The sequence below is a fragment of the Orbilia oligospora genome (genome assembly GCF_000225545.1).
Source record: "Orbilia oligospora ATCC 24927 unplaced genomic scaffold scaffold00078, whole genome shotgun sequence".
Lineage (NCBI taxonomy): Eukaryota > Fungi > Ascomycota > Orbiliomycetes > Orbiliales > Orbiliaceae > Orbilia > Orbilia oligospora.
In genome coordinates this window covers 12,145-22,740 of record NW_011645635.1, presented here as the reverse complement: position 1 = coordinate 22,740, position 10,596 = coordinate 12,145, and the positions used below count along the sequence as shown (strand labels likewise).

The 10,596-nt window shown below is 47.0% G+C and overlaps 4 protein-coding genes across 4 annotated transcripts; 2 read left to right on the top strand and 2 right to left on the bottom strand.

Annotated features, from left to right (window-relative positions):
* Positions 1 to 277: 277 nt before the first annotated feature.
* Positions 278 to 2,350, top strand: AOL_s00078g4 (uncharacterized protein; the record flags this gene model as incomplete). Its single annotated transcript, XM_011123267.1, has 10 exons — positions 278 to 477; positions 729 to 889; positions 962 to 1,080; positions 1,143 to 1,183; positions 1,249 to 1,285; positions 1,350 to 1,496; positions 1,572 to 1,622; positions 1,705 to 1,781; positions 1,834 to 1,919; positions 1,980 to 2,350. 10 exons carry the CDS (start codon positions 278 to 280, stop codon positions 2,348 to 2,350), a joined length of 1,290 nt encoding a protein of 429 aa, XP_011121569.1.
* A 237-nt stretch (positions 2,351 to 2,587) lies between these two features.
* AOL_s00078g3 (uncharacterized protein) lies at positions 2,588 to 4,709 on the bottom strand (the record flags this gene model as incomplete). Its single annotated transcript, XM_011123266.1, has 3 exons — positions 2,588 to 3,863; positions 3,930 to 4,425; positions 4,493 to 4,709. The coding sequence occupies 3 exons, from the start codon at positions 4,707 to 4,709 to the stop codon at positions 2,588 to 2,590; spliced, it is 1,989 nt and encodes a 662-aa protein (XP_011121568.1).
* Positions 4,710 to 5,256: 547 nt separating this feature from the next.
* On the top strand, positions 5,257 to 7,335 carry AOL_s00078g2 (uncharacterized protein; the record flags this gene model as incomplete). Its single annotated transcript, XM_011123265.1, has 4 exons — positions 5,257 to 6,163; positions 6,229 to 6,308; positions 6,368 to 6,477; positions 6,543 to 7,335. 4 exons carry the CDS (start codon positions 5,257 to 5,259, stop codon positions 7,333 to 7,335), a joined length of 1,890 nt encoding a protein of 629 aa, XP_011121567.1.
* A 463-nt stretch (positions 7,336 to 7,798) lies between these two features.
* Positions 7,799 to 10,356, bottom strand: AOL_s00078g1 (uncharacterized protein; the record flags this gene model as incomplete). Its single annotated transcript, XM_011123264.1, has 4 exons — positions 7,799 to 7,967; positions 8,032 to 8,093; positions 8,189 to 9,066; positions 9,123 to 10,356. The coding sequence occupies 4 exons, from the start codon at positions 10,354 to 10,356 to the stop codon at positions 7,799 to 7,801; spliced, it is 2,343 nt and encodes a 780-aa protein (XP_011121566.1).
* Between the last annotated feature and the right edge of the window lie 240 nt (positions 10,357 to 10,596).

Sequence of the window (10,596 nt, the reverse complement as noted above, 5' to 3'; positions counted from 1 at the left end):
TCTTACCCAAATCCTCTATTATTTAAATGCTTACATACTTCTTTAAGTGCTTCAAGAAATACCTGGGTATTGACTTTGACGAAAACAGCTGGCCCTGAACAACAAGTAAAGTCAGTTGAACCTCAAAATTGCTGACTACCGAGGCTCATATGCCTGCAATTTAACCGCATTTGAATCGGGTGTTTTGACAGGGTCTGGATATTTTGATACAGCCCATCCCTTATAAGAGTCCAAGAGGTGAGCATCGGAAAATAAGTTCTCTAAATGTCAACTAACGATGCCTCCACCGACCGCTGCCGAACCGGTGCTAAAAGCAGACTCCAAAGATGCTACCACCTCAGGATGTGACGACGCAGACATCCAACAAACAACTACTCGGGAGTTCTCAATCGCTGAAGCGGCGATATATCGTGTGTACCGCCGGCGATGGGTGGGACTGGCCACATTGATGCTGATGAACATCATGATAAGTTGGGGGTATGTATATGATTATATCCTCTACCCCGATTCACTTATAAAATGTAGCCAACTAAGAGCCTCGTACACTACAGATGGATCACATTCGCGCCAGTCTCAACATCTACCCAAGTTTTCTTTCGTTTAGAGAAGGCATCATCTGTAAACTGGCTTTCTACTGTTATTTTTTTAGCATACATATGCATGAGCCCGTATGCCACCCGAATAATCGAATCATCTATCCATGCCTCTAAATCATATAATTGTGACAGGGTGGTAATATACACACTTCGACACCTTGGGGTTCGGGCAGCATTGCTTTTCGCTGCTGGTTTCAGTATAACCGGCGTCTGGCTACGCTTTATTGGGGCAAGAGTTGGCAGTTCGCATGGAGGCCATTTCCCCGTCGTTATGGTTGGGCAGATACTTATTGGTCAGATAAACGGCTCCAAAACTATTGTTTACATTGTGCCTTGAAGTCCCTGCTCACTTACTAAGAAAATAGGCTTTGGACAACCATTCGTGCTCAGTGCTCCCGCATACTATAGTGACCTTTGGTTCACCTCGAAACAGCGAATTACTGCCAATGCGCTTATCTCCCTAAGCAACCCTTTGGGAGCTGCTGTACGTCTTCCAGTAAATGAGGTCTTCAAGTATTTTTGCTAAGCGGTCCGGTTTATTGCTAGTTGGGACAATTGATTGACCCATTTCTTGTTTCTCGACCTGGGTAGGTAAAAGTGGAAATTTTGCTGAATAGTCACCCGTACATACTAACCCTCCTCCTCCTGCTAGGGACATCCCAAACATGCTTCTTTATATCGCTATCATAGTAAGTAAACTATCATTCCATGTCTCAATCATAACCCGGAGGCTACGAAGCTCACAAATATCAGACTACTGTGGTGACAGCACCGGTTTTCTTCGTCCAAGGGAAACCCCCGACACCCCCATGCCCTTCTTCGGCCCAAGAAAAACTACCCTTCAGATCCGCTTTCCCAAAGATACTACAGTCCGTCGAATTTTGGCTGATATTTATCATGGTAACCATTGTTTCCTGCTACGAAGTGCGAATGGGATTATTTAGTCTGGCGACGCTAAATTTTCGTACTAAATAGTTCTCTATCCTTGTGGGATTCTTTAATGCGAGTAGCTCATTATTAAATCAGGTCGCCCCCCCAAATATCAAAATGTGCCGGGTCTAGACCCCGAATTCGCTGAAGAATATATTAATGAGCCGCAATCTTTTAGATCCTGGAACCATATGGCTATTCCGAGAACGAAGCCGGCATTGGTGGGGCTGTCCTCATAGTTGTCGGTTTATTAGCGTATGATTTCGCCATGTCTCCCTCCTTACGACTAAAGCACTAACTTTGGTAGGTCGGCGGTGGTATCTCCCATCATCGATCGAACACACACATTTCTCCTAGCAATTCGAATTCTAGTTCCGATTATTTCAATATGTTGTGAGTTGCAATGCTATCCGATATCCACCTGCCCCCGCTTATGTGCTAAAACTTCGTAAGATATTGCTCTTATCTTCGCACCAACCAGCAGGTCGTTAGCGCCACCTTATATCGTTCTAGCATTCCTAGGAGCTGCTTCATTCTCGCTACTACCGCTCTCCCTTGAATTCGTCGTTGAGATAACCCACCCGGTCTCCCCGGAAATTACATCAACAATACTATGGTCGGGAGGCCAGCTGCTCGGGGCAGCTTTCATCCTTTCTATGACTGCATTGACTGATAACGAGACTGGGAGCATGAAAAGGGCACTGGTTTTTCAAGCAATAATATCATGCTTTGCGGCTATCGCCGCCTTGGCAATTGGATGGGGGAAAAGGGAGGTCCATGTTCTGGCTCGAAGAATTGCATTGGATACAAACGAAGGAATGTAGTTATATCGACTCGTAATTACTTTACACAATACAAACATACTGCATATTTGAAAGTACAGGGACATGATCTCATACCTTTGTTTACAGCCATACTATTATGTTTTATATTTACTTAGGTAGTTATTATTGGACGTTCTACATAGTCGGTACGAGATACAAGGTATCAACACCGCGAAGCTCGCATATTTACAAGCGGGGAAAGTTGAGGAGTTGCAGTAGGAGGCAATATTCAGCTTGTCACACCGCACCTTGGACTAACTCCCGCTGAATTAATTCACCACCCCTCCGCTTCTCCATCACCCATCCTAAATCGGTATCATGGACATAGGATGTGCTAATGTCACCACCAGGGTGATGACAAATTGAACCATCGAAATCGGGCAAAGGGTGCAACTGACCAGTCGATGGTGCTGACCCCGGAGCCGAGGTCCTCGGACCGTCAAATAAACTGGCCATTGGGACCACAGCCGAAGGGGCAGAGGCAATTAGTGTTAGATGCTTCACAGCTTCTTCAGGATGTTTGGTGCCGCTTAATAACTGGAGCTGACTGAGTGTAGTTTCATCACAACTCAGCTGCTCGCGTTTAGCGAGTTCTGTAAATAGCGCTGTGCTGAGTGGCCCTGCTGAAACCCCACAATTCGGTATCGAATTTGGGCCAATGAGGCTCAGAGAATTCCGGAGTGAGCTTTCCGAACGCTCGCTAATCGGAGTCAGGGATGGATTCCGAATAAACCCGGGTTTCGGGAGATCTATACCAAAAAACCCTCCTGCTAAGTAGGTACTGTTTGTAGAAGAGCTGGGATAGAAATCAAACTCTTGACCGTACCACCCATCGCTATCGGAAGCTAGAGCATCCCGATTAGCTTCGGCTATCATGTCTTCCTCATCCCCAATTTCAACCTCTTCATCAGGAAATTGTGTGTGACATCCACTTTGGCGGAGTGACTGGGAGCCTGAGAATGATGAAGGAGATCCCGAGTCATATTCGTTCACCCCTTGGGCTGCTGACTGGAATATATTATGGAACGTGAGTATGGGAGAGTTTTGACCCTCGTTGGGTACTTGGGCGACGGAAGCCTCAGCCACCCCGGACTCCCAAGCAACGAGACCGTGGCGACTAGGCCCCGGCGGATTGACAAAAGGGGGGTAGGCTATTCGGTAGTTACTACCTTCAAGTTTTGCTGCCCCCCCTTCTTCTTCCTCCGTCATGCTCCCATTGATTCCGATCTCGCTGGACCCAATACTAGCACTATTTGGGCTCGCTGGTTGCGGGTCACTTTGTTCCTCTAATTCTATTTGCTGTAGTCGACGAGCGTTTTCCATAGCATCAACAATCACATTTTCGAATCCTGGAGGAGGGACAATCCTTTGTGGGAAATCGGAAAATGAAGCAGTGAATCCATCCCCGTCCTCGTCTCGGAGGTCCTCAGACGTGATTGATTGGATATCATCACTGGTGAAAGAGGCCGTATCAGAAGAGCTCCGCCGGCAATTGGTCTGAGAACGATACTGCCTTGTTACGGTTGAGGTAATTAGTTTTGACCAGAACAAAGTAATGTATATCAGAAAGATCACGTACGATTTCTGAATGAGATTTTCCGATAATGATAGCTCCTCGCCATGGATTGACTCTGCGGCGCTGCTCGCCTCGAAGCTAAAACGAGAGCTATTATGAAGAGGATCTAGGGATATTTCCGAATACCGAGTGAGGAGATTTGATGAACCCTCTTCACTGTCGCTCTTCTCCGCACTAACTAACGACCATTGGGCCGGTTCACCATCTAAAAGGTATAGATTATGATTCTCGGGATCCGCAGTGGTAGCACCATGCACCAACTTCGGAGTGACATTTGCTGCATTACTGCCGACCGAATACACTTCCGAGCTACTTCCCGCATTTGAAGGCTGTGGAGCCTCGGCGTCGTTCGGCGGGGCTTCCTCGAAGCCTTCATCTGGGTGTTCGGAACCGCCTTGAGTATCAAGGTCACTAAAGTGCTCCGTAAAAAATGCTTGCCTTTTGCGTGGATGAACATTCTCGGCTGTCGGGTCTTTGCTTTGCGAAGAGCTTCCATTGCCTTTATCCCAAGCTCGCCGTTAGAACAGTAGTGTCTTCAGAAGACAGACCCCTGCATCTTCACAAACCTGAGTTTCCTTGGACCCGACTTTCGGGGCGTAATATAGTATGAGTTTGGGGAGGCGCAGATCTTCGAGGGAACGACCAATCGGGGTGCCGAGTGCCATAAATTATCCCTGGATCAAAATCATCAGGTAAGTCCCTAGCAAGTCCGTAGCTTCCAGGCGATGGTTCGCTAATTCCATGATTTGATTGACCCGATCGCCGACGGAGAAGAAGGGACATAGGATGAAGTAAAGCTTTGGCGTGATGGCGCCGGTGGCCACCCCCCATCTGGGTACCTTGAGGGGCTTGAGGGTGGCCGTTATTGTGGTGATGGTTTGTTAATGAAGTATTTAAGCCGACTAAAATTTGGAAGAATAAAAGTCATCGGTGTCAGAAAGGTTTTAAGCAAGCTTGATGCTTTATGCCAGGATTTCCAAGGGGCCTTACAAGACTGTGTCTGGCTCGTATTTGACCTTGAATTGCTGCTCAGAGAGTCGCTGCTGAGAGCGCGAAGAAACGACATGATTCGCAAGGCCGTTGGGGGGTGATGATTATTATGAATGGTGGTGTAAGCATGCAGGCGGCGGAGATGGCGGTTGAAGAGGAATTGAACCGGGCCATGCGCCAGGAAAAGCAACTGCTAAGTACCGAATGCGACCATAGCGCGCGTCATACCATCCTATGGAAGTACTTACATGTGCAACCGCACAAGTAACTTCTTCTCAACTCAACTGCCTGTCCAAATTCGCGATATAAAATCCCCACAACTCTGATCATCCTCGCCAGAATGGCTGTCGCGGTCAAAGCTTCCGCTTTATATAAGAAAAAAAATGGAGAAATATCTCTCGATGCTGATGGCAAAACCCTTACCTGGCAGGCAGAGTCGACGAACGCGGGGCTACATATTAACATATCCGTTGACTTGATTACAAGTTCGTTCATGAATCTGGAACCTGGCTTTATCCCAGCTGACAACTATTCCTTGCTAGGTCTTCAAGCCACTCCACCAAAATCTGCAAAGTCTATGATCAAGGTTTTCGTCCAACATCCGACTGAAGGCACTGTAGATCCATACGTATTTACCTTCTCTGGTTCCCCTGAAGAAGCTTCTGTTTTCAAAACAGCCCTCACCACCGCAATTCAAATATTAAAGTCTACACCAGCCTCCGATCCTGGGCCCTCTTTTGAATTGAAAGATGACCGGGTAGGGCCAGACTCAAGACCTGCTAAGCTCTTGCGCAATAGAACAGATCATGAGCTGCAGGAGGACATGTCACTGCAGCAAGCAGTTCTCTCAGCATCCCCCACTCTGCAGAAGAAATTTCATGAAGCTGTTATCTCGGGTGGTATGACGCCAGTGCAATTTTGGTCCACCCGTATTCACCTCCTTCGAGCCTTCGCTGTTGAACAAGCCCAGGTCAGAGGCTCCTACAACGTACTAGCCACTATAAAGCCTAAAACAGAGGACTCTGTTGTGCGTGTTAGCCTATCCAGAGACCAAATACATACGATCTTCAAGCAGCACCCTATTATCCAGAAAGTCTACGACGAGGTTGTACCAAAGCTTCGAGAAGATGAATTCTGGCGCCGGTTTTTCCTAAGCAAACTTTATAAGAAACTAAAAGGAGAGAAGCTCGTTCCCACCGATTCACATGACGATGTTCTAGATCAATATCTAAAAGTTGGAAGCTCAGGTAAGCCATATAACTGCAAGCCATATAACTGCCACCCTCGGAGCCTGCTCTTAACCTAGTTTTAGACTTTGGTGGTGGATCCGAACGCCAATTACGCATACCCCATATCATCGACATCGAAGGCAACGAGGATAATCACAGCCAGGTCTGTCATTCCGTGGTAGCATAGGGTTTCTAGGAGCTAATATACAACAACTGCTATAGAAACAGGGGAATAGACCAGACCTAACGATGCGACCAAACAAAACCGAAAACGTCCCAATAATTCGTACCCTGAATAACCTTAGTTCGAAACTCCTGGATTCTGTTAATCCGTACGTTGAGTTTTATAGAATTACACGCCATAATGGCCTCGACTGAAAGCTGATGGTAGACATAGGGTCGACTCGATTAATGAGCAAGGCCCTCGCGCACAGGACAACGTTGATATCAAACTCCACGATCTTCAAAATGATTCGCGACAACAAAAAATTCTCTTAAATGTTAGGGATCATCGTCAGTTTTTTAACGTGGAATATCAGACCTACGAAGTAAAGGCCCAGGAAACTCTAAACCGAGATACCACCGGTGTTGACATACTATTAAAATTGTTCCAAAATACCGCAAGTCACAAAAGCCTAACCCGTAGGCCCTCAGACCATAACCTAGTTCATGAAGCTCAGCAGTGGCATCCACGCTCCATCGAAAGAGGGATCAGTGACGATAACAACCATGCTTTGAGGGGGGCATCCACCCATATTTCAACCATACTAGCCATCCGACGGGTTCAAATGCCGGGAAGTTTCGGAAGTATTTCGATCCCCGACTCCCAAATATGGGACCAATTGTTGTTGACGCATGCAACCTCAACTGAATTTCTACGTCATTTCTGGGGTGCTTTTTTCTCCGGGGATCCCAAAAAAATAGGCGATGTCAGGAACATGGCCAGTTCCCTTAGCCGGTCTCTTGAACGGATAGAATTCATAGCCATGTCAGCAGAAGAAAAAGAAAAGTCAAATACCGAAACAGGACGCGGAGACCCTGATCGGAAACGGTCAAAGGGGAGTCATAGGCCACTGAACGAAAGAGGCTATGTGCTTGTGAAAAAGGTCATTACACCTCAAGAAAATGCCATCAAGACAGCGCTAGCAAAATATCAACAGGCACTGCAAAGTACCTGTGATAGCAATTGAAGTATTTGCGATGTCAAGCCATGGCATTCATTGACGCAATAGTTGCAACAAATATTAACCTTCTCCCTTCTACTGGTTTGAATTTGAAAAGTGGCAAAACAAACATTCGAAGTCCAGAAACTCTTGGGCCCAACGAGAAAATATTATATGTTATGGATGAGAAGACTGGAATGTAGATGTAAGTAAACATCCCACCGATCGACTAAGCCGCGACCATTGGTGGTTTAACAGTGGAACTCACCCACGGCCGAAACAGATAATTATCCACCTAAATAGGTGATTGCGAGGGCAGGCTCGTAGTACCAACATCAACGCCTGTCAATTAGAGTGGACTCGATTGCCATTGTATCGTCATTAGTGGCATCGTAGAACAGTTCACCTCAGTCATGCGAACACCAGCATCCCCTGGCAAGTTCCAAGTCTCGGTAGCCCTTTGTTCTTTAAATATCGAAAGTAGAAAACTTCAATCCACCTTTGCAGATGCGAGGGTTCTCGATGACCCCGCGCTTAGATTATTGATAAGACGGGGGTTCGGATTCTTGTACTTGCTCTTCTTGAGTTTTTTCCGAGCCACCATGACGGGAACAGAAGACTTCGTAACAAGATAGTTCGAGAACGACCCGAGCAGAACTCTGGAGGACCAACTATAGATTAGAATATAGTGCCAAGTAGATGTGCAAATCATAAAAGTCTCACCCTTTCAACGCGCTTCTTCCTCGTGACCCGAGTATGACCAATGTTGGTTCCAGAATATCGATCTAAAGGCACTCCCAAATTAGGGTAACGGAGTACTCTAGTTAGAATTGAAGATTCGTATGAATGTCGCTAAAATAATATTCCAGGGCGGACCTACCATTTCCGTGAGAAGATGCTTTGGGCTCTTGCAATGAATCACTTCAACGATAACATTGACCTGTAATTTTGTTTTTTTCAGCAGCTTGGCCACTAGTGTGGAGATTTGCTCCGCAGCAGCCCAACGCTCTTGCTCGGATTTACTTTTATCCCGTGAATTAATACTCGTTGCCGGTGCCTTTTCATCTTCGTTATCCAAGAGCTCAGCCGGTATACTAGGAAGGGCATCCCTGCTCGAGTTGTTTGACGAGTACTGGTTTCCTTCACCAGGATTATCAGGCACATCCGAACGGTTTAGGCTCGATGACCGCACCGGACTACTCCCAGATTTAGTTCTCCCCTTCTCTAAACTCCTTCTTCGAGCTGGAAGTGGTGGCGAGGCGCTCGCATACTGCGATTCAGCAGTCTGGGATGCAACTCTTTGCGCATCGAAATCTCCAACAGTTTCTTCATCGATAGCATAGATTGCTAGTAATTTGTCACCATCCCGTAGAACAGTACCAATTGTCCATTCAAGCGCATGTGCTGCTTCGGCACTTAAATCAGTTGCTACCAGATAGCTCCGCTGCTTTCTCCCCGATAAATACTCAGATCCTATATTGGATAAATCCCCGCGCACAATCGTTCTCGCAACCCTGTGCGTTTCAGGCGTAGATATTATAGGGGAGACACTAAGAGACAACCGAGACGCCCGCTTAAGATCCTTAGAATCAGCCTCCGCTTCAGATGAAAAGGGCGTCGAAACACGTGACCGGGTGTCAAAATTCGTATTTGGGTGTATTATATTCCGATGTGTGTTTTGCTGCGTTTGTGTAGGTGGTGAAACGGTGACAGAAGGTAGAAGAGATGATACTTTGTAGCGGGATGACACCGTTTTGCCTAGAAATACAGGGATTCAGTCAAGCAGATGGGAAAAACTTGAGAATAGACCTTACGCTCTTCTTCTGCGGCTGCTAAAAGGCTCATCGTTTTCCTTTGCGGTATCGTAGATTTCTGAGACTGACGATGGGGATTTTTGGAGCTATTGTGCAAGGTCGTGATCAGTTGGCTTTGCTGCAAGCTATCGGCAACAGCACCAAGGGGCTGTTTTTCCGATCTTCGGCCACGGAAGGACTCTGTATCATCATCACTGCTATATTCACTGTCGTCGGTACTCTCAACCGCAATTTCTCTCCCGTCATCGCCGACCATGAATGTCAAATCCTTCTCCAAGCGAACACCTCCATCACGTGAAATACTTTCCCCTGAGCTAGCCCGTATATTTCCCGCGGTGCCTCCCCTTTCAGGTAGTGTAGCCAGTGAGCCCCCGGAGTTCCTAAGAGCATCATCAGATAATCTCCGATATGCAGACTCCAGATCGATGAGAGTATCATTCTCCGTTATCAACGTCTTTGTGGGAGGTACCATATTCATGTTGAGTGGTGGCGATGATAGGGGGGAGAGGGAGAGATTCCCAGCATGCGGGGATGCTGATCGATTATGATACATAGATGGCGAGCCAGATCTCCGACTAGAAGATCCAAGCCGAATCTGACGACCACCAACTTGGGAACCACTTGGGAGCCCCATCCCACCGGGCTGAAAAGGGCCTGATTCGCTGTATATAGATGATAGTGTATCCTGGTGCCCTTGAGATAAACTGGTATGCATCGTCGTGGGGCTACTTGTCGGCGAGGAAGGGACTGGAGGCGTCTTCCCCGCGCGACCCCCTCCTCCCGCTCTCCTGAAATGAGGGTTCGGGGTAGAGGGGAGAATATTAAACTGATAATCTGCATTAGGGGTAAACGCTGATGCATCCCTATCCCTATCTCGGTCCTTCAACAAACGAGGTCCTCCATAAGCGGGAGAAGTGGCGGAGTGGAGTGACCCATGAGGCGAGCTATCTCGACTTCTTTGGCTATATGCAAATTGTCCAGGGGGGGGTGAAGCTGAATTTGAACCACGCTCTGCAGCAATAATCATCGATGAAATTCCACTAATAGATTGAGTAGCTCGCGAAGGAGACCGCGCCGGAGAAGTAGCTCTTGGTACTAACGGAGGGGATCGTGGAATTGTTGGCGATATTCCGGGAGGATTGCCACCTCCGCTATGCTTGTGAGGCACAGAAGGGCGCTCGAGAAGTTTGAGTATTTCAAGGCGCTCTTCCTCAAGAGCCGACTCCAGCGACATATTGTGAGAGTTCCTGCAGAAAAGAGGATGGGAAGATGAGGGTCTGACTTTAGTTGCAAAATGAATTTGAATTTTAGCGGGTTCTGTATTTCGAGGTTCTGCAACAGGTCCTCCAAGATGATGTTTTAGACTTGGACCAGAAAAAAGTATGTTTCACGTTAGAGAGATGAAGTATATTTCAGCTTATCTGTGTAAGGTTGAGTATAATAGAAAATATAAATAAAATATTATAATGATTAT